Source organism: Electrophorus electricus, chromosome 4, assembly GCF_041902795.1.
Source record: "Electrophorus electricus isolate QZ-2024a chromosome 4, ASM4190279v1, whole genome shotgun sequence".
Lineage (NCBI taxonomy): Eukaryota > Metazoa > Chordata > Actinopteri > Gymnotiformes > Gymnotidae > Electrophorus > Electrophorus electricus.
The window spans coordinates 13917455-13941305 of NC_137500.1; the positions used below are offsets into that span (position 1 = coordinate 13917455).

The following is a 23851-nucleotide window of genomic DNA, read 5'->3' on the forward strand; positions in this document are numbered from 1 at the left end:
CAATGTTGGGTTTTGTGAGGCAGTAGGGGAGATGTTTGGCGTGAGGAGCTGACGACAACCCTAGAACAGGAGTTGCAGACACAACACCTCCAGGGCAGCAGAAGGCCTGCTGAGTTAACACAGAGCACCGTAAATGCACGTTACACATTTCAGTAGATGTACTCATTGTCCATATATTGTACTGTTACTGTCAGAACAGACTCTTAAATCTGAGACTGAAACACAGGGGCGAAAGTATAAGGAGGTTCACTGGGTCACTGGGTGTGTCTAGCGCTAATTATAAGATATACTAGCGCTAGATTTGATTATTATAAAAAACATGACATAAACACAATACCTAGCCTAACCCCCCTGCACCAGCCAGCCCACTAAGCCATCGGTTAATGATCCGAACACCAGCTCCCCTCCCCCACCGAGGCCCATGCACGTCTGAGGGATCCATGTCACCGTCTCCGGTACTGAGGCCAGGAAAAAACGCACCCCACCTCCGTCTGCACAGCTGCCAGCTCAGACGAGCCGACGTGGTGTAATTCGAGAACGCCGCTTGGTCTCTTGGTTCGCCGGCGCTTGGTCTCGCTCCGCGTTGCTTTGTGCGGAGAAAGAAAGGAAGGATGGTTCCCCCTGCCATAGGGGAAAGCAGCATTTGTTTGCCCTCCCGCTAGCTCTTCCCCCGTTCCGCCACACGCGAGGCCCGCACGGTCGTAAGGAGCCGGTGTGGTGTTGCCAGGCTACGGCGGCAAATCCCCAGGCGGTAGGTGCGTAAAAAGCCACGCCCACCCCTGCCGCTGAGATCAGGCAGCAAAAACAAGGCCAACAACTTGACGTCTTTTGAGTCTCTTGGCTGACTGGGATACAGGATATTGCAAACACTGAGATACTGCAAATGCTTGGGAAACTCTGCACAATGTATTTTTTTGTACCATTTTCTAACAGAGGTATTAGCAGTTGGTCTATAGCAGAAAGGCAACCTATCCGTTGGTATCTTTTTAAGGCAGTTTTGACAAGAAAGTAGTCTTATGTGCTCCTAACATAGTTGATGTGCTTTTTACCCATTCAGATCATTGTTGCAGCAAACATTGGTCCTTCATACCTACTCAAAACATTGAACGGTACCTAAACTGTTTGGATGTGACACATACCTCACTTTTTAAGCAGAAGGCATGTATGCGTCAGGTGCTGATACCATATAATGTCATTCATTCCATAAAATCCACCTGAAATATGCAAAGTAATTGCTTTCCCTTTACCTTTCATATGCTTTTGTGACATGCCAATGTGAAGACAAACAAATGATCAGGTGACTGGAAACAGAATTTCAGATGACACAGAGTATAGCCTGCAGTAATTATCTCATGGTGTTATTCATCACCTCTGCATGCTCTGAGGAGATGTCTGTCCCATGCCCATATGGGCACCTCACCTGGGGACAGGAGTGTACCTGGACAAACAAGCCGTGAGCCCTGCTGGACATGCACAGTGTGGACACAAGCAAAGGTCTTACTCAGGGCAGTGTGTTAGTCTGCTTTTGCATTTTAGCCACTTCACTTAGGGGTCTCTCTCTCTCTCTCTCTCTCTCACACACACACACACACACACACACACACACTCACACACACAGAGAGAGAAAGAGAGAGAGAGAGAGAGAGAGAGAGAGAGAGAGATCACCTCTACTAATATATCCTGCTCGCAATTCTCCTATTTGCTGAGTGTAAAGAATCCTGCTTATTTGCTCAGCATACACACAATTCTCACGTGAAATAGAAACTAAGGCAAGAGGAGTGCACTTGGCTCGCCAGCCAACGAGGTCTGCAAACGCAGCACATCCTTAATTACATAGAAATCAGAACAATGGAAAACACTATATCCTCCACAATTTTATCCTTTATTACACTTTTGTACACAATTGTGTATGGACATGACAATTTCCTGTTGTGATGCCACTGAACATGATATTGCCATAATTGTCATATATGTGATAATCGTTTTTTTTTTTTTTTTGGCTTTTTGTGCACTGGTAGCAGTAAAAAGGTCAACCCCTCCACCCCCAGCAACAAACATGAACCCCGTGTTTCAGAATTTTCTCAAGGGGCACAGATGGCAATAAAAGTCTCATTACAGTGTCCAACCAGTCCAAGATCTCAGACTTGTTGCTATAAATATGTGACCATTTTGTTAATGTCAAACCAGAGTATTACTTTTCCAAAATTAATGTGGTTTGGGGAAAAAAAATGACTTTTTTTTCTGATGAATTCCTGTAGTTTGATCTTATTTTACAGTCACAGCCAGGGAGGACAGAATTTCCCAGGAAACATGTAACGGCTGGCCCTGTTTTTAGTGGCCTGGAGACATGCTCAAACTTTAGCTAATGGCAGAAAGAACACCATGGAGTGAAGGTTCTTTTCCTGTGTAAAAAAAGGTAAAAAAAAAAACAAAACAAAAAAACAACACACTTTTTTTGGTCCACTATAACATGTGATTTTAAGACATTGAGGCATGAAATATCTGAGGTGCCTGCCTACAGCATGCAAACCACTGGGTGCAACAATTAGAACCAACATTAAGGATTAGGAGGTTTGAAGACTGAATTAGGATTAGACCCCACTGACACATTAGTATATAGTCAAAGGCTAAATCCTAAAACCTAACTAAGAAGGACTCTTGATAAATAACATACTACCTGGTTTATTGTGTGTCTTAGTAACACAAATATATTTAATTAGAACCTACTTTTAAAATGAGCTATCGCACCGATCCGCAGACTTCACGCGTCAGTCTAATAAGGTAGATAAACGGGTTTAAAAAAATTTTTTTTTTGCGTGTCCACGATAGGGCTGAATCAAGCCCCGGGAATGCGGTGGGAGGGTGTGTGGTCTCGGCGTGCCTTGTATGGCGAGCAATGCGTGGTGATGATCGCTCACAGATGGGGGTGGGGGGTCTATGAAACCGATCAACCGCGGAGCGCATAGTCCGAGACAGGTTGCTAACGCCAGAGATGTACGAGCGCTTTATGTAGCATCCCCCTTCTGACAGTCTTTGGAGTGACAGTTTAGGATCGCATTCACTAGTAGCAAAACAGAAGGGAAAAAAAAAAAAAAAAACTCGCGGGGAGGGTCAAAACATCTGTTTGTTTCCAAACTACCTCTGATGGCGGTGGGTGGGCTTCTTTAGGAGAAGGATTAGATTTGGACTGTTTTACGGGTAGTGATCTGTCGTGGATCGGAGAAGATCGCTTATTCAAAGCCATGGATATGCACAAATTCCCCACCGTCACATTCGTGGTCCTTTCTTTGATGAGCTGTGTCTATTCTGTACAGTTTCCGGATTCACAGCAGTAAGTAACCAATGATAATGTGAGTTTAAGAAAAGTATTATTATTGTTGTTGTTGTTGTTGTTATCATCATCATCATTATTGGTATTATTATTATCATCATCATCTAAACGGAAACTGGGTAAGTTTACTAAACGTAGACGGAAGTGGCATGGAATTGTAGCAGCTGGCTGGTGATATGCTGCGTGTGATTCCACTCTGGGCATCTGCCAACCACAAGTTGCTCCTCTGTGTGTTGCTGAGCTTGGCAAGCCACAAATATCGATATCACTTTATAGTAAAGTTTTGTCACGGAAAATGGTTTACTGCATTTACATGAACGTTGTTATTTTAGTTATGGACATGTGCGAGCTTTGCTTTCTAAAATGACTTCTAGCCTTAAAGTTGTTTTTTTTTCTTTGAATGTAAGTAATCAACTACAACGTTGAGATATACTATTTGAGAACCTGAGAAATCTCGCATAGTTCACATGCAGTCCACGTTCGTGCTTATCCTACGTTGATTCAACTTCATCGTACCTTTAGAGTACTTTAGGACGTCGCAGGGTTTTTTTAATACTTTGGAGGCGAGAGAATGAAGCCGTGCCGTTATCCAAACAGCCGAATTTACTTCAACATGCTCAGTGCGTCAATGACATGAGGCTGCAGGTGGCTGTCAAGCGGCGTGACGTGTTTCCCCTGTACATTATATTTAGATCGTTGCTATCTGGCGCTAGTCTATTCTCTCCGCACTTAGAAATTGTGCGCAGAGACATTAAACTGATTCAACCTGATTTGTACACCAACAGCGGGATGACAACCTTCAAAACGCAAAGCTTCTCGTACCTCGTGCATTTGTTTTATTAATGATTATAACGACAAACCAATAGCCTCATTAAAAACCTCATTCATAACGCTTTTCTTTCATCGCAAAATGCGACGCACAAACAAGATGCCATTCTGTGTTCTCTCTCTTTTATTTAAGATAATATTATTTAAGGTTATTTAAGATCATGTAGACGTTATCAGGAGTTAATTACCCATTTCTTAGTTATTTAATCAAAGTGCTTAGCATTTTTCCTTAACCAATGCCATGAAAGTATTTGCAACAGAGCAAATAGATGTTATATTTTTATTACTTCAGACGTCTTAGAGTTGTGCTGGGTTAATTAAACTAAAAGCAGTTCTTCATTTAACTTTGGTTATCACTACATCCAGGTCTAGAAACCTTTCTGTTTTAGACCGTATGACATAAATAGATTGAGTAAAGTGACATAACTAAAATAGCATAAATAGATCAGAATAAACTGAGATTAAAGATTCAAATATTATAGTTAGATTAAAGATAAGGCTGCCACAATTAAAGCAGAAGATTTCTTCTTACATCAATCCACCTTGAGTGTAATGTTTCAGTACTTTGTCACCGAAGTGACTTGTTTGGATATTGATTCAGTCATTCATTTTTCATCTGTGGATTCTGGCTTGCTGTGTAGAAACCTTTTTGGCCCATTTTTCATTTTAGTCCTTTAGTGCTTAATGAATGGCCCAGTGCTTCAATAATGCTCATTGAAAAAGGACAGCAAACTGCAGCACTCATCCCTGTGGCACTGCTGGTAGAAGTAGTTTGCTTACACTGACATGTTTGCAGCATCACTTCTATTGGTTTAAGATTAAGGTTTGGGCATAGCAAATTGATCTAACATCTGCTCTGTAAGGCCAAACATAAAGTATTACACAGGCCAAATTAAGGCTGTAGGCGGAGCTGGACCAGATTCAGCTAATGACAAAAAAAAAAAAAAAAAAAAAAAAAAGCACTCCAACCCGCCAAATGATCCTGCAGACTTATTCCTTAGGGCTTGGCTTTGTGCTTTGACAAGGACATAATAAAGGGCATCATCCCCAGCTGATAGAGACGCTTAACTCTGAAGAAAACTACTGAATTTCTAAACAACTCTCTTCCATTTTAGCTTTTGGACTGGCTGTGTTCCTACCCACAATGCATCTGCATCCTTCCTCTTGGCTCTGCCTGATTTTGAGTGACTGATTTTTGCTGACAACCTTTGAAGATCCAGTATATTTATATCTTAACCAGTTAGTGTCCATATCCTGTTTGTGTTGGAGTGTGATTTCTACCCTTGCTTTGGTGATGGAATATCCAGCGTGATCTCACCAAAATCTTGCACAAATTACAAAGAACAATTAAGTCTTAATGGAAGATATGAATATGAAACCTGACTCTAGCCTTAAATTCAACTGTTCATTACTTTTCCTAAGAGCTGAGTGAAGCCAGTTGTTATGGATTTGAGATCATGAGAATATATGCCACTGCATCTCTCTCCCTTTAGCACTGTTGGGTTGTCCACATTCTTCTCTGTCCTCTTTACCTTTCTTTTCTTTTTAAATAAAACCTCTTTCCCTCTCTGTCGGCGCCATCAGTGAGCCCAGTCTCTCACCTCCATATGCCAGGGTGTGTCTGCTTCAGATGTTCTGTCAGCACATCTACTCTCTCTCTCTTTCTCTCTCAGATTTTATTTTTCACTCTTTTCCCACACTCTCCCGCCTCGAATCACTCGCTGCGCTGATATGTGGATGATTAGCAGCATCCAAGGTGAAAAGCATCTTTGAAAGTCTTGTTGTACTCATGAAATTCCTTCGTGATTTGGCATGGGGTTGCATGTGCGTCTGTGCGGGCCCGTTGGCTGCCGTTGCAGACACTGGAAGGAACCAGGAAGGAAAGAAACAGCAGCAGGCAGCTGGCGCGCACGCCGTTCTCAGCCTCATGTCAGTAACACTTCTGTCCTGGCCCTTGCTGACTTTCCCTACACCTCGTAGCCTGATTAGATTTCATATTCAATCAGCTAAATAGATATGCTTTCCCCTTTCTAGTGCCTATCCCTTCTTGTCTAATGCTGGAATGTCTTGCCATCTGAAATGCAAATGATTTAGAAGTTAGCATGCCTGAGCAAGGGGTAATGACAAGATTTAGAATCTTGGGGTAAATAGAGTTAAGCAGCAGAATTAGTGAAGACAGTGTCACACTGGCCAAATAACTTAGTGGAACTTTTGATGTAGGTTTTGATGGGAACAGAACGTTTTTCACTGGAGAATCCACTTTGGTGATTTCATTTATTGAGCCAACAAAATATCGTAAAATGCCCTGTAAAAAGCTAATAGTTTTGACAAATGTATTTGAAAGTATAAGTGATAACTGGCTAGTAATTAAATGAAACTAAAATGTCTCCATCTGAGTCTAACGCTGAGTTTGCCATCCATAATTGGTTAATTTTATTTTCTTTCACATCAAAAGGCTTTTGTTCATCAACATTTGGTCTCTAGTAAATATTTTCATCCTGGTCTGTGTGGTAGAGTTGGGCTTCATTCCATTTCATGTCATTTCAAATGGAATTAAGTGAATGAAGTGAAATTCAGTTCATAGCTTCAATTCATGCATACATTTGTACACAGATTATTCATACAATTTCAGTGCTTATTCTGAGTGAACTGAATTAAACTGGAGAAAAATACATCCTTATTTTGCTGATGTTAAGTAACTCCTACGACTGTACTGTGACCTTATCATTGCAGAGTCATAGCCACGGTGTGTCACAAAGTCAATAGTCACTTTCACTTCGCTCACCCACTTTCCCCCACTGCTCCAGTGGCTGGAATGCTGCTAATTGGGCATTTTTGTCTATTTATAACCATTGATATTTATAAGGCCAATTTGTCTATTTTTAACCAAACTGGGACATTCTGTAGTGGGAGATCCACTCCGGGGAGCCACTCAAGGGATCTCCCACTGCAGAATGTCCCACTCAGGCAAATTATGGGGTGGGGTGGAGTCTAGTAGGGGTGGAGTGACTAGTAGGTGGGGAGAGGGGTAAGGTGCTGGCGTGGCATAAGAGATATAAGGAGTTATTTTTTGAGAGGAGTCTAGTAGGAGGGGCATCAATACTGTTTATCCCATAATAAGCAGTAATAAAGCTCATTCATTGCAGTTTTGAACCTATAATTACTCTGTGCCTGACCATGCTGCATAATAGGCTGCTGCCGCTTCGTCTGTCCCTATCCTCCTCTCGCAAATGATACCCTCGGAGAGAGAGAGAGAGAGAGAGAGAGAGAGAGAGAGAGGACCAGTGAGAAAGAGGCAGAGAGAGAGATAGAGAGAGAGAGAGAGAGAGAGAGAGAGAGAGAGGGAGAGGGCATTTATCTTTTCTCTCTTGTGTCAGGTTGGTTATTAAAGTTCGGCTCATCTGTATTGCCTCTTATTACTTATCTCCCAGAGACTCAATTAAGCCACTGCATCAGCCTTCGTGTGCCTTCATGTCACTCTTATCCACCTCTAAGAGCATGTTAGTAGGCTGAATTACATCTATTAGAAGGGATCTGAGATTTGAGGGAGCGGTGAGCAAAGATCCACTTTTCTGAAGAGAAACTGTGTTTTTGCCCATTCCCTTCACTTTGTTTTGAAAGATCTTTCAGGATCCATGAAAAAAGCACCAGAAGCTGATGTAGTCCTAGAGGGAGGCCTGAGTGATCCTCTGAGTGATCTGCTCAGTCATGTATCAGGAGTGCTGGTGACATTCCCACCTCCAGACTGATGTAAGACGTGCCACCATCTAAGATGTACAAGTTTGCACAGAATCGGGTTTGGCTCTAATGCAAGCAGAACTGAACAGGATGAAAATATGTCAAAGAGAGAATATATTTATGTGCGCTGGTTGCTGTATTCAGCACAGCAATTATGTGTGCGTGTGTGTGTGTAACTTTGTGTCTATGTCTGGATGTTATCTTTGAGGCTGAGTGGTTATGAGGTCCCTATAGCAACAGGCAGTGTGAAGTTTACCTTAGGGGGCCTGTTAGCCTCGGTGGGAGTGTCAGTGGTTCGCCCTCAACATTAATGAGGCCTTCAGCTGTTCATAGACTATGAAGGGCAGATGTAGAGTATAGTGGACGGGCCTACACAAAACATCAGATGCCACAATGATTGACTTCACTTTATACAACAACAAAATGCTGTTTTCTATTTTTTTTCTATTTTGTAATCCACTACTATGTTTTTGATTTATACTTTTTATTAAATGGTTACAAATTACCTGTTATAATCATGTATAATATATTCATCGTTGCATAAGAGGTTCAATCATATTAAAATGTGATCTGTAAATTTTGACATGGTGCAAAATATCTGTGAAATATGTTTTACATAACATCTGTGACCACAGTGACCTCTCAAGCAGAGCAGAAGATTTAGTTACATTGTACATGCAGTGGTCTGTTGCTCTGCTGGCACTGATAATGGAAAAAGCCCAGTGAGGCGCATGAGAAGAGAAGCGGTCTGGGCGGTGCGTCGGGTGGGATGTTGGCTTTGCAGGAGAGAGAGGGAGAGACTGACAGACAAAGGGAGAGAATGAGACAAAAAGAAAAGCGAAGGGACATGCCGTCAGCCCGGGGTCAGACGCCAGCGCCCTGTCTCTGACTGGCAGGCTCTATTTGAGGAAACAGTTACTGTTCTCCTGGACTGGGCGGTTAGAACGGCTATGCATGATGCCCCATTCCTGAACTCTCTGGGTAATTATAGCAGTTATCCATTGTTCTTTTGTTCTATACTGGTATGTTACTATCAAAGGTTTTTTTTTTTTTGTTTGTTTTGTTTTGGTTTTTTTTTATGTAAACCCCCCACAAAAATCTAGAAATAAACCAATATAATTAAACGAACAAAAAAACAAACAAACCGTAAATTAAATGAATGAATAAATAAATCAATCATAAACAATTGAACAATGCGATGGGAGTGGTTAGGTTCAGAGTTGGGTGTGGTGGGGTTCAGAGCCATAAATTAAAAAAAGGAATTATTCATTTAAAAAATAACTGTTAATGAAGGCTTTTCGATAAAGCCAAAAAAAGGCTGTCGAGTTCAAATTTTAGAGTGCAATGAATCTGCTCCAGGGTAATATATCAAAGAACATCCCTGAGCTCTACAGAATGGGTAGGGAGAGGAGAACGATTCCACCCTAGCCTTACTAGTAAACCTACAAATGCTCCCAGATCAGAACAGTGTTTTGGAATTGAGAGCACAGATCTTGTAATATCAAAGACTGGCATAAAGAGGGTTAGGATTACGCTGGACATGACCAAAACGTGCACTAGGGAAGTAGGATCCCGACAGCATCGTGTATTTGATCGTTTCTGGGTAGACTTTATTAAGTCTGACCTAACTGCAGTAGAAACCATTTCTATTGAATTATGCCATGCTTGGCACAGATGGGGGATGACTGAAATCAATGCAATATTTGCTGCCAGTCTTCCTCAGTGCGTTACACATCCAGATCCCTCGCCCACTGATATTTGAGGTCTGTTAAAGATGTAGCTTGAATTAAACTAATTAGGTGGTACAGCTGAGATATCATTTTCTTGGGCAAAGCTAATGGTTATAAGGAGACATCAGATGATATGGGTTCTGGGTTGGCATGTATTGGGAGTTCACCATGTTGGCAAAACTGTTTACTTGAAGGATTGAGAACCTTTCTACTAAGTATGGGGAAGTAAGGGGTTGAGAAAGGGGTTGAGCCTCAAAATTAAAGTGTCTTCTAAATTGTTTGCAATTTTTTATTGACGTCTTAATAATATTGTTGATGTCGTTTGGGATCTTTCGGTCCAGAGGGGTCTGTAAAATAACAAAGGAGGGCTGGTATGAGAAGGATTCTAATTGTAACCATTCTGGGAGGAGCTGAAGAGTATTGGAACACGTCCAGTACTGCAAAGCATGTAGGTTGATTGCCCGGTAATAGAACTGCATGTTTAGTCATCTTGGTTGGTGTAATAGGGTTTTGTGTATTCTGGAAAGAATTTTATTCCAAATCATATCCAAAATTAAAGTATCTCACTTCCAGAAAAAGGCTTCAGGGATGAAGAAAGGTAGTGACGGAAATAGGCAGGACAGTTTAAGGAGATTATTCATTTTGACTGAGTTCACCCTTGCAGCTAGAGATAATGGCAGCAAAGGTTATCAGACACCACTGGGTGAAGTCCTGTTGGATTGAGACCAGCAAAGAAGGCTGATTCTTTTCAAGAAGGTTTTCAATCTTGTTTGTAATATAAAAACAGATGCTTGAATTTATCCTGGACTACTTTAAATGCAATCTCCCCCTTAGCCTTTTCTTCTCTTGTTGCACCTCCTTTCTTCTTTTGCCCCTGGTAGTCATAGTAAATGCCTTAAATAGGTGTAAGAGGGCAAATAAGACAATAAGAGTTAGGAAAATATATAAATAAAAAAACACTAAGATAATAATAAATCATAGATGCTACTCTGGGTGCACTGGGTGATTCCCAACTTAAAATAATCTGCATGCTAGCAATGATGTGAAAGCAATTATCTTTTGTTACCTATGAGTAAGATTTTCAAATATGGCTATTTCAGCACTTGGCCCAATTGTCAAGCCACAAGAGGATAGAATGAAGAAATCTTGGCCCTGCTTAGATGAAGAACTTGAAATGGTATTAAAAGCAATGGAGCAGGAGGTGCTGTCATTTATTCTCTGTAGGATGCTGTTCCATTCATCCTCAGAATGCTTCTTTTCCCAGCTAGCCTTTATCCTATATTTAGCAATGCAATTTCTAGATGTAAGTAATGAGTAGGCATTCGAAGCAAATCTTCCAGAGCCATGTGGCATTCGTAAAAGATAATCTATGGGGTTTGTCATGCCATGCCACTCTAGGGAACCCTACAAATCCAAGAATCCTGCACACACTTGACACCAGTGTCACATACACACACTGCCCAACCACAAAGATACCGTTCACTTTCTCCAGAGTACTGATTCTACGCACCTGTTACCACTGACACCATGCACATGCTCCCATTTGCAGTCACCTATTTAACGCATTCTCCACGGTCAATCTGTGCTTCATGCTAGATCTACGCAGTGCTTTCACTCTGCCATCTCTCCTCTTGTTTCAGCTTCTCTTGGTGGTTGGTTTGTTCAGGAGAAAGCTGCTGGGGGTCTGTTTCTCTGTTCTCATTCTTGGTTTGTTGGATTTTGTTAGTTTTTTTTTTTTTGCTGCTGTTGTTGTTTTCTAATAATGAAGAGCCTGGTTTAAAACGTCTGCTTCACCTGTGACTTGTATTGGAGATGTCAGGTCATTGGGAGGTCAGGGAATGTTGTACTGAAGGTTTGAGCAAAGTGCTGAGTTTCAATGTACCAGCACAAGTCTGATTGCTGATAACTATTTTAGTGCACAAGTCGTTGAAGTTGGCAAAGATACTGTCTATATCCAAGTTGCTACATTTGGTTATTCCTTTTTATTTTACTAATTTGAGCAAGTTGGGTCTGATTTAACTGGCAAAAAAAGGAGTAATTCTTGCAAAGAATTAAAAATGAAAAAGATCTGGATTCTGCTTCACACCACACTTCGCTATCTGGAGTCTGGATCCGATAAGTAATTTTTTGTGAATTATTTGGCCAATATTCAACAGAAGACATAAAATAAGTGGAAGCAGTGGCAGGCCTCTATTTTCATCTCTAGAGGACTTCTCTACAGATCCTAGACACCTTCCACCCCAAATAAATCTTGTAGTTAACATGTCAATCTGCTTAAAAAAGATTTCTATGAGAAGATGGGAAGGCATTGTAACACACACAAAAGCCTTAGCAGTGCATTCATTTTAAAGCCCCTGCACAGTAGCTGTCTTCCCTCAACATGTATTAGCAGGAAGTATATGATTATTTTCAAACTTCTGCTTCAGTTCAACATTTATTTAGCACTCCATAAAATAACCTCTAAAAGTTTTGTATACTGTCCCCTAACTACCATTTAGGAATCACACTTTATTTGGTGTTATCTTTTCCATCATAGATAACAGTAATTGACTATAGCAAATCATAAGCTACCTTACATTGCAAATTCATGAACTGTGAAATCAACTAATTAGCCTCTATTTAAATACAGCAGAGTTGAGGATACCCCTAACAACCTTTCACCTCTTCAGGTTCAGACAAGTTAGACAAGTGAGTTGATGCAATCTGATTTCCAGTCTACTCCATGCTGATTAACTGGGTGGTTACATTTGACACAGCGTGCTGTCCATCAGCACGCTGGGGCCTGTGCCCACATGGCCGAATGGTAAAAGGTGACAGAGAAAAAGAAAATTCAAAACATTCCTTTTTAATGTAATTTTAGGAGAGAAAATTGGAAGGTAACTAAAGCATGTAACATTCTTTGCGGAAATGTTAATTTTTCACAGATGAAAAAACAAACAAACAAACTCTGCAGTTAAAGTTAAAAGTAGGGTACCCCAATTATGAAGGTCAGATTCGAGTTTGGTTAAAAGAAGAGCATAGTTTTTACATAGAGGTCTTTCAAAGTGCATGTGATGTTAATGCCTAAGTATCTAAAACCAGATTTTATACTATTGAATGGAAGAGAATGGTCAGGGCTATTCATAGTAAATCGTTTAAACATTCACTCTTTAAAAGATTTAATTTGTAATCTGAAAAGATATGGAAAGTATGTCATTATTGAAAAACGTCAGTCATAAATGACAATGGGTCTGAAATGTAAAGCAACAAAATCATCTGCAAATAAAGAAACCTTTTCTTCGACTACACATTTCCCAAAATGATGGAATAGCCTTTGGCTTTAGAGGTAATTGTGAGTGTAAACATAAGAGGACTTAATGCTGGCTTGTGCCTCTCGATGCACAAGATCACTTTGTGATCTTATTTATGATAACTGATGCTTTAGGAGAGGAGTACAGGAGGTTAAACCATGTGCAACTAACCAAAAGACCAAAAGAACTTGGAAAATAAAAGATCTCTGTTTGTACCTAAATATTCCTCTCTTGTTATCACTGGACCTCAACAGTGACAGCAAAGGGCTCAGCAGGGAGGGAAAATAGTCAGAATTGATATTATTAGAGCTGTCTGATGCTTGTGTGTCACAATAGAGGAGTTTTACCCAAACTATGAACTTCTGTGGGAAGTTAAACTTTTCCAGAACATAGACACGGTATCCACATATAGTCAAAAGTCCTCTGAGTGTCTATTGATACAATGATTTCTGGATAATCATGTGTTGCAGAGGTATAAATTACATTAAGATGGCATATGTTCAATTCAATTTAATAAAATGACCTTTGTTCAGGATAGGCACCTTAATTGTGCAAAAAAAAAACCAATTTATTTTTTAAAAAGCCAAGCTTTTAGCAATTTTCAGAAATGTACAAAGAAATATGCAATTTTTTCATCACCATGTTCACACTGGGTGGACCTTCATTTAAAAAAATATTTCTTCAACATAGTTTGTGCAGTAAAGAACAAACTCTGCTTGAAGACTTGTGTGTACTTTGTATAAAGGCCAGAGGATGTAGAAAGTTTTAACAAAATGCAATGCAATGTTCGCTAGGGCACAGGTACATTTGGATTCAAGTTTGGAAGGCTTTATAAGTTTCACAATTCCGATTAGGTATGTAGGAATAGTTCTAAGAGAATAACGCAGGGTTAGTGTTAGTAACCAGGAGATCACTAAGCAGATAGTAGTCAGACAAATCCAGGGTCAGAACCAGTAGGCAGAGTCCAGAGTGTACCGAAGAGCTAGGAGTGAGGCGTAAGCAGACAGGAGAAGAATACACTCAGTTTGCATACTATGATGGCAGTACTTCACAAAGAAGTCAAGGATGGGGGAATCTATATAAGAGGACAGAGAGTGATTAATTAGAAAGGAACAGGTTTCACACATTAGTATTCAGGAGAAGGTGATCATCTTGCTCGGGGAGTCTCCCTGGAGTGGGAGAATCTGTGTGTGGCAAACCTAGTGGGCTTGGCAGAATTCATAACACACGAAATCTGGTGAGTGAGCTCAGGGATTATCCTTTTCATGCTTTGTACAGGAAATAATTTGCCCTGTGGTTTCCTTTAAAAGTATAAAAAGACAATGAAATAAAACTAATGAAAAACGAAACTTTGAAAAGACAACTTACTCAGATAGGAACTTGACAAACCTATTGTCTGATGGCAATCGTATATTAAGGCATAATGGTGTTATTGTCTTTTTCAGAGGGGGCATGCTCTGATAAGACTATGCCATTGTACATATAATCTTGAACCAGTGATAAAAGCCCTAGTCTCTAAATAGGGAAATAATATATGTGAGTAAATGTATGGTGAACATTTGAGGAAAAGGAAAAATGTTATGTGAAGATGCCATCGATCAGGTAATCCAAAGTGACTCATCAGTGTTTCATTGGCCCTGGCAGATTTAGATGGTGTAAACGTTTAGTGGACGGTCTGTCAAGGTTTGGATTTAGCCATCAATAGAAATCTGCCCCAATAATTTGTGACAAGGTCAGATCTGGAAGTTTGACAAAAATGTCACAATACAAGTTTTCATTGTCCCAGTTGGGGCCATAGATATCAGCTAAACGAATTCTTTCAATGACACAATATACCTTCTTCCTGGGTCTGCTATAACACTAGAAGCAGTAAATGGTTAGCTTGCAGACCCTCTAAATTAGGTATTAAATGGACTGTGAAGCATTTACCCATTATGAAGTTTATTATGATCCAGTTTATTTAGATGAGTTTCCTGTATGAATATGGTATTTTAGTATTTAACTGCATATAATTGGTTAATTTAGGTGTAACGCGAGGTGGCCCGAGTGCTGCAGGGTGAAGGCAGGACGCACAGACTCCAATGTCTGGGATGTACATTTATTCAAACACAAAGACACAAATCACTCACACGTGTTACAAACAAAGGACACGAACATGAAACGATTGATATTAAACGAACACGATAAATACATCTAACAATGATGAGTATAACATTTAACATTATCATTAACAACAACACACCACATTAACACGTTACAGCAACAATGGCCAACGACCCTGCATTCCCTGACCTGGGTTTAAATACACAGACAAACAAGGTGCAGGTGTGTGCAGGCATGGCTACAAATGAAGGTCCTCCTACAGCACATGGCTGGCCAAAGCACGTGCCTCGCGGGAGGCGAGCGTTCCGTGACATTAGGTAAGGCAAGATTATTTATATAGCAACTTTCAGACACAACTGCAATGAAATAAATGAAATAATATTACAAATAAAAATAATAATAATTAAAATAAAAACAAAACATGAACATTTTTGACTTAAAAGTTAAACATACAGTGGAAGTGACATAACAGTGCACAGGAAGTGACATAACAATATTTAACCAGAGCCACAAGCCTGGCCAAATAGGGATATTTTTAACTTTGGTTGAAAAACATCGAATGTTGGAGCTTATCTGACATCCTCCGACAGCTGGTTTCATTTAGAAATGTAGTAGCTAAATGCTGCCTCTCCATGCTTAGTTTTTACCCTCGGCAAGACTAACTGGTTAGTTCCTAATGACCTAAAACGGTTCTGCTTGGCTGTTAATTCTGCAGCATATCAAATAAATATGCTGGTCCTACACCGTGAAGTGATTTATTGACCAGTAATAATACCTTCAAGTCAACTCTTTAGTACACTGGTAGCCAGTGTAAGAATGGGAGTGAAGTGTTCTCACCTTGTGCTCCTAGTGAGAAAAATATATAGGTTCATTTCTGTTTATAGAATATGAAAACAGCACCATTTAGAGGAAAGTGCAATTACAAACAACAGATAAATAAAAGTGCAAAAAGAAAAAGACAACTGTGGAAATACTTTTAAAAACTTGCCCCTTTTAAATCAACAATTTCCTTCCCCAACTCCTAACCCACCCTTCCAGCTCTGCAAATGCACAAAAACACCCACTGCTAGCTACGGTACCATGGAGACGGTGACCATACCGACTCAAATCAAGCCACTCTACATTGATTTTGTTAAGATAAACGACTTATGCTGATGTTATCTGAGCACAATTATCACCAATAACAAGCTGCCATTAACAGTATGACAATATAATAGCAGCTACCACAATAAAGAAAGCATCTTAAACTCTGGAATCTGAATGCAAATTTATTTAAACAATGTGGTTGTATATGTAACCACAAAATTCATATCACGTTAGTAAGTCGATGCTGGATAACCCATGATCATCTTAAGAAGAAACGTAGCTGTTCATGTCCTTTAGCTTCCAGAGTGAATGTCTTATGGTCTTTGTATATGAACTCCTGTGTGCTCACTTGGTCCTCAAATGTACAAAGCACCCCTCAGCTCTGCTGGGCAGCATATCTCGAGCCTGATTCCTGTGATGCTGGAGCTGGCATTGAACTTTGTTGAACTCAGCCAACTTCTTGGCTAATGAACTGGTCAAAGCAGGAAAATTCAAGTCTCCCCTCAATGTAGTAAGGGTGAGGTTTCTCTTGTAGATTGTACAACCAGTTCACAGGTCTGATAGAGAGACATAATAATTACAAAGGGTTGTGGGGGGCTCCTTGTTTTTAGGTTTGCCAGAAGGGGCCTGTGTGTATGTTCCAGGGTGAGTTTCTGCTCCAGCTGACGTAAGCTTCTTGTAGCAGCAGACTGATGAATTCAGTCAGGTGAACTCTCTCAGCCCTCCCTGGAATCCCACATAGACACATGCTGTTTAAAATATTCACATTTCGCGCGATTTGAATACTGCACGAAGAGTTTGCAGAGACGACTCCAACTTGGTTATAGTGTCACTTTGGGAGGTGGACGTATGAAAAAATAGGAAGTTTCCTCATGGCCATCAATCCTATTTGATATGGAGTTTACGGAGGACCAGAGTTCAGTAGTTAATGTGTCAGTCTTCCCAAAAGGTTCTTGTCATATGATACTTTATGGAATGACTCTGATCAGTTAAGTGTCACACCATGACATGCCCCTAGTCTCAAAGGGATTTAATTAGCTGGTCATCCATCCTTATCTGATTCCACGTTTTACCATAATGAGGGTCCCCTGGGACTTCAGAGTTCCTCTACAGGACAGGCAGCCTCTCTCACTACCATAGAAAGGAAAGAGATGGGGATTCTGCTGTGGTTGTCTGTGTCAGTCATACTTAAGTCTCCCTTGTGGTTTGAAGCTTCCTGCATAGGAATCAGATGCACTTGTAGCTTGTGCATTGGGCTAGAGTAAAACTACTGCAGACTTGGTGTGGCAGGAAACTCAAGAATGACTCTTCAGGCTTTCTCGGGAAGTGAAATGGAGACACAGAGAGAGAGGGAGTACGACAGAAGACTGCTTTGATGTGGACTAGTTGAAATAGGAACAGTATGTCGTATAAAATGGGTCTGTTTGAGACACACGTGGGCTTAGCAGATCTAGTGAGACTGACTCCACACCGGAAGCTCTCACACCCATGCAAGCACAGGGGACACACTGACTCCTCACATCTCACTTCAATCAATCCAGCCTTCTCCTTTTGTATTCTCTCCATCCACCCATCCATCCATCCATCCATCCATCCATCCATCCATCCATCCATCCATTCATCCATCTTTCTCTGTCTCTCTCTTTTCTCAATCCAGCCATCTCTCTCTCTCTCTCTCTCTCTCTCTCTCTCTCTCTCTCTCTCTCTCTCTCTCTCTCTCTCTCTCTCCTGCGCTCAGTTTAGTCCTGGTGTTTGTTACTATTGCTTAGTTTAATATGCAACCAGTGTTTACTCACCTCATCTCTCTCAGGTGAAAATAAAATCTGTCTATCTTTCTCTCTTTTATCTCCCATTTCTCGTTTAACAACAATGAATCGACAGTGTTTTGGGCTTCGCTTTCTTTCATTTCTTTCCTTTGGGGAAAGATGTTATCTCCATTTTCCATCCCCTGCTTCAACGGCCCTTCTCCTCATGCGCTTCCTCTTCTATGACTGCAGTACTAAAATGGTTTAGGTTTGTAAATGGAAAGAAATGGAGGGAAATCCATCAAAATCAGTTGTTCAAACATGTCTCATAAACTCCATATTCCATATTCTGTGCATGTTTATGCTTCTCAATGAAACATTTCACACACTACATTGAAGGGCCATATAAAATATATATTTTTTATGTCAGTTCATACTCATGTGCATGCAGCATTTCATTATGGAGATTACAAAATTCAAACTATCAAGTGAAATGTAAGAATTATGTACATTTAACTGGCATTTTTACTTGACCACAACTGCATAATTTCAATATAAGTAACTTGGGAACATATTCAGAATGCTAAAAGGATTATCATAATTCAGTGCATGCAACCTTTTGAAAATGCAGTATTCACAGAGTACAATTCTATTTAATAATGCCACATTCAGGCTGAAAAATGCATATCCATTTTGGCCAAAATGATAGTGCTTTTGAAATGATAAGTCGAACATTTGGTACCTGTTGTGCAAGTGGTTGAATTTCCTTAAAATAGTTAAATTAACACTGTGGCAAATCAGGGCTAAAATGGGAACGTGAACTCCATTAGCTTGCAAAATTAAATACTATACCTGGCTCCACCTCTAATACTAATGAAGTGCTAATAAAGTAACTTTAAAAAGTCTTTAAAATGTATTCTTAGTGAAATATATAGCTACTATTTATAATGCCTTTTAACAGAATATGTTACTGAAGACATTTAGATCATTGAAAGTTTTTCTACAGGGAAAGGCCAGTTTCTTTTTGTCAGACTGTTTATCTGAGTACAAGCTGCAAGTGAAGACTTGCATAGAATCGCCTTGATAATGTCATAAAATACAATACTATACTGGGATTTACTATAATGGTCCACTAAATGGTATAGCCCTGTATGAAAAGGCTTTGACTCCTAGCTGTATAGTTTATTTTAATCTCAAAATTACTGCAAAAAAAAATAGTTTCAAATGAAATGGTCAAACAGTTAATGAACTTTATGTTTAGTAGCTACTTGAGGGCATAACAGGCTGCTGCTTTTGTTATAAAGTACATAAAGGAGAATAATTATAGTATGTATATGGAGGAAATCCAAATTATGCACATGGTTGTTTGCAGCCACATTAGATTAGAATTAGATTAGGTGCAGTGTCATCATATGTCATGCCTCAGTACTGCTCAGAACAGCATCATTATTGTTTTATTTTATTTTTTATCATTATTTGAAAACATGAGACCTTATTACCTTATGTTGCAATATTCACTGAGGATCCATATGAATTTCTTGCATGTGCCCCGTAAGCACAGTGACCGATCTCAGATTGTTCTGGTTGATGTAGTGTTCTAAGGAATAACTCGGAATTGGTAAAGTGAGCATTTACTGAGAAGAACATGTAGCAAGCAATGGGAAAATCAGACTATGACTATAGTAATGCTCAACACACAGTAAAAATGAGACATTGGTAACTTTGCACTGACTATTTGACATTTTATGTTTTCTACAGCCATGTGTTTATTTTTGATGTTTTTGTCTAAAACAAAAGAATCTGCACTGCAAGAAAAACATCATCTGGCACACACTCTCTTTATAGGACTTTGGCCAGATGGTTGGTGTGTGTGAGTGTGTGTATGTGTGTGTGTGTGTGTGTGTGTGTGTGTGTGTGTGTGTGTGCGTGTGTGTGTGTATGTGTGTATGTGTATGTGTGTGTGTGATTTCTGTGTGTGTGTAATACAGTCTTAAACAGTAGACTGCTCTAATATTTTCACAATGCAGAAATGTGCTGAGCCAGGACCAATCTGTAGCTGAGGCTGGCGAGTGGCTAAATATACATCCCCACGCATGTTCAACATTCACCTCACGGCTCTCAGCTTACAGCGTTTTTAAATGCCAAAGCACTGCATGAGTCCAGTTTCACCCTCCACACCGACTCAGCAAGACCCAGACACGCTCCCGTGTCAAGCGAACTTCCCCTTATGCACCTGTCCGTTCTATTGAGCGTATACGCGTTCCAGTTGAGACAGAGGAAGATTGGGTTTTCTTGTCACTTGAAATGCAGTCAGCCTGTGACAGCAGCGTGGATACAATATGGATTTGCTTCCATGCCTATCTTTCCATTCTCACCTGTCAACTCCTTTTACCATCCAGTGCTCTCTCCTTGACTTTGATGAACTGAGGCTGCTGTCTTAGAGTCACATTCAGAATTCAAAATAGTAAGTGGGCTGAGTGCTGAGGGGTGTCCGGTGTGTTCCAAGTTGCTCCCTACTTGTCTTTTGTAGGGAGTGCACGTCAGGGCAACAGGTTTGACTGTACATCCCAGAAGTGAGAGAAGAGAAACTTGACAGTACTTAAAGGTTCCTTTATGTTCAGCACAGGAACATTTAATATTAGGGGTTAAGAGATGATCAGATTCATTATACTCATTTCGAGTTGAGTATTGTGAAGTTTAGGATCACTATAATCATCTAAAGTCTTCCTAAGAATGCTTTTTTTTTCAGTTCAAAGTTTGATAATCTGTGAAGTACAACAGCTCGTAATCACGTTCTGATTTGTTATGGTCTTATACATTATTATGATCCACATCTGTGTTGTATCACTGCAACAGAGTAGTGAGATTTGGTTGTAGAGGACTGCAGAACATATGTTGTTTTTTTGGTGTGGGGTGTGATCCCCCACCTCTTTTCACTGACTCCAGTGCTGTCGCCCACTGCATATTAGAACACATACGGTGTTTGATACACGCTAGCGTATCATAGCCAGCGACACCCGCCGAAACCTAGCCGCAGCCGAGCTAGAGGAAGCCGATATAGAGTGAACAGTGTTTGTTGACCAGAGTGGCACAGGTCCTGTGACCTCCTCCCTCTTTCCCATGTTCACTCGCTCGATTCCCTCTGCATGCATTCACCAACCACCAACTCCAGTGCAACCCTTTGTGTGCACCTGTGGTCTGCAGCATTCCCTGGCATCCCACACCTCTGACTGCATGCAGCAAGTTCTGGAAGAGTGGGAAAATAAACACATTTTCCTGAACATCTCTGGGTGCATTGGGTAGAGTGTCACTGCCAAGTGTCAACTTGCCATGAAATGTATGATGGAACATTTAGAGGTGATACTTGTAAAAGAAAATTGGCATTAGACATGACTATAAGGCAGATATTCAGCTCTCTTTAATACAAGCACAAGTATTTCAACTAAAAATGTTTCAAGCTAAAAATTGTTAATTAACTTGGTGTATATATTCACTTTATCTGTGCTTTATAGTCAATGAACATTAAGGTAATTTTGCAATGTGAGATGAGCTTGAAATGCTTAGAACATATACTATGTGGAATGTAATCTTACAGTGGACACAATGTTTCCTCACATAGCCTCAGTGTAATCTTACAGTAGACACATGCTTTGTATCCAGAAGAAGGTTGCCAGTTCAAGCCCCACCAAAGCTGTGTTGCCACTGTTGGGCCATTGAGCAAGGCCCTTAACCCTCGATTGCTCAAACTGTGTTCAGTGAGAATTGGAAGTTGCTTTTGGATAAAAACAGAACAGCACAGATATAGAGGCCTTGACATGGTTGATTATATCGACTTGCTGCTTTTATCCAAAGCAATTTATAATTATCACTGAGTAGAACTTAAGCAATTGAGGGTTAACAGCCTTGCTCAGGGGCCCCACTGTGACAACTTGGCATTGGTGAGGCTTGAACCTGCAAACTTCCAATCACAAGGACCTTAACCACTGAGCTACCACAGCCCATTAACCTTGGTTATGATTATTGCTAAATGAATCTGATTTGTTGTTTATGTTCCCAGAGCACGGGAGTGGGCGGATCAGATTCAGGAGGACTTTGTGCAGCTGATTAATGCCGAGAGCGGCATGGCACGGCTCACCGAGGTGAGACAAACCATCCCATCCGCACTGCTTTACTGCTCATTGGCAGACACATAATGTACGACAGGAAATAGAAGTCAATCCTATGAAGGTGGGGGTTTTATTTACGGCAAAAACAGTAGTACAGTTGCTTCTCAGTAGCCTTTAGGTGGTAGACCGGCCAGCTTGTCATGCCTACCAGCACTTCTCTGCATAAGAGCTGGGCACGATGCTCTGCCTCAGGCTCCCTGCGCTGTCCAATGAGGAGGCAGTTATGTCTGTTTGTGATGTCATGTTGAGAATCCCTACCCAGCATGCCCATGACTCAGGATCAAGGCCTAGCAGACGCCCTGCGGTTAAGAGCATCAATAATACATGGGGACTCCGGGCTTTCTGGAAGTTTAGTGTCAGATGATTAAAGCCCCCCTGTCTGTTAAATAACTGGCTATTTGACTGAAACATTATGTGATAAAGAGATACATTTTTCAGCATTGTGTTGTTGTGATGTTAGTATTGTTAGGGTAGTATTATATATTAATCAGCTGGTCATTTTTGTTGGGCTATAACTGTATTTAAGACTAATCCACAATTCATCACTTGCTGATGAACAGCTTTGAGATCCTATATAAGCATATTTGACCATTAAGCGAATGTAAAAACAATGTCTCACTGGGGTTTGTAGCATATTTTACATTTGGTCAGTGCTTTGACAATGCAGAAATTTAGAATTCTTACCTCTTTCTTTCAAAGAAAAGAGGGAAAACAAGGACATGAATGGTTGTTAACATCAGCGCTCTGTTTTTCCCTTCCATTCTGTCCCGCGCTCGCTCGCAGATTTTCCAGAATCACAAGAAAAGCTACAGTGTGGAACACAACAACGCTCAGCAGCTAGTGGCCAATGCCGCGCACAACATCGAGAGACTGTTGGCCAATCGCTCCAAGGCTCTGGAGGTGAGCGCTTTTTCACACCCGATCGGACAGACGTAACGCAGTGCTGACCTGAATCCATCTAAACAATGAAAACATTGCCCAAGCTCAAGGGGCGATCAAGCTAATGGCTAACACACTACTAAAGAATAGACAGGTGTCACAGGTAACAGTTACAGGCATAACCTTTACATTGCATTTAGCGTTACATTAATGCATTTGCCACTCTGAATGTGAAGGTTGTCTTTCGAGTGAATCATGGTGAAGATGGTGAAGGGGTGCAGGTGGGTGTTAATTGGTCAAGAAGAATCCTTGCTGCCTTCATTAATTCAAACACATCATATATATGATGTGATATATATGATGTGTTTGGCTTGTCAGGAAACATCTGTCTTTTGGATTATAGGTTATATTTCTCATTTTGATTTGGCTTTTTATTTGTGTTTTCTGTGCCACCTTAAATGGTGCAATGAAAAAAAAAAGTGATTTAAGGTGGAACTGAACATTTGAATAAGAAGACAACTGCTGCACCGTTAAAGGTGGAGCAAACATTCCAGCAAGGAGCTAAGTACAGCACTGTGCTTCATACAGAACTAGTAGTTAAACAGCTGTTGCATGCTTGAAAATATCCAAGTGTCTGAATATACTTGATACGGGTGCATACGGGTGAAACGGGTGCCGTCTTCGGTGTCTTATGACATTTCTCTGTTATTTGGATCGCTGTGGTTGAACAATTGCAAAGACAGCAAATATAAGTATTCAAATATAATACACATAAAAAATTAAATTATTTAAACTCAATGATATAATTAAATTAATTAAACTCATTGATATAAATTGATATAATGACAGGCTTTTCAGTGGGCTTGGTAGCCGTAGTGTATGACTAACTAGGCAGTGTCCATAAACATCGTGTCTATGTCCATGATTTAAGTAGGACAACTTTATTCTTGCTTGA

At 40.4% G+C, this 23851-nt stretch overlaps 1 protein-coding gene across 1 annotated transcript in view; it reads left to right on the plus strand.

The window, feature by feature from the left end:
• The first annotated feature begins 2935 nt into the window (after positions 1 to 2935).
• Positions 2936 to 23851, plus strand: part of cacna2d1a (calcium channel, voltage-dependent, alpha 2/delta subunit 1a) — an 81377-nt gene continuing 60461 nt past the window's right edge. The window contains exons 1-3 of the mRNA XM_081712536.1: positions 2936 to 3331; positions 21909 to 21990; positions 22801 to 22917. Of these exons, the coding sequence (XP_081568662.1) occupies positions 3243 to 3331; positions 21909 to 21990; positions 22801 to 22917 (288 nt within the window). The 5' untranslated portion in view covers positions 2936 to 3242. The remainder of the gene's footprint in view (positions 3332 to 21908; positions 21991 to 22800; positions 22918 to 23851) is intronic.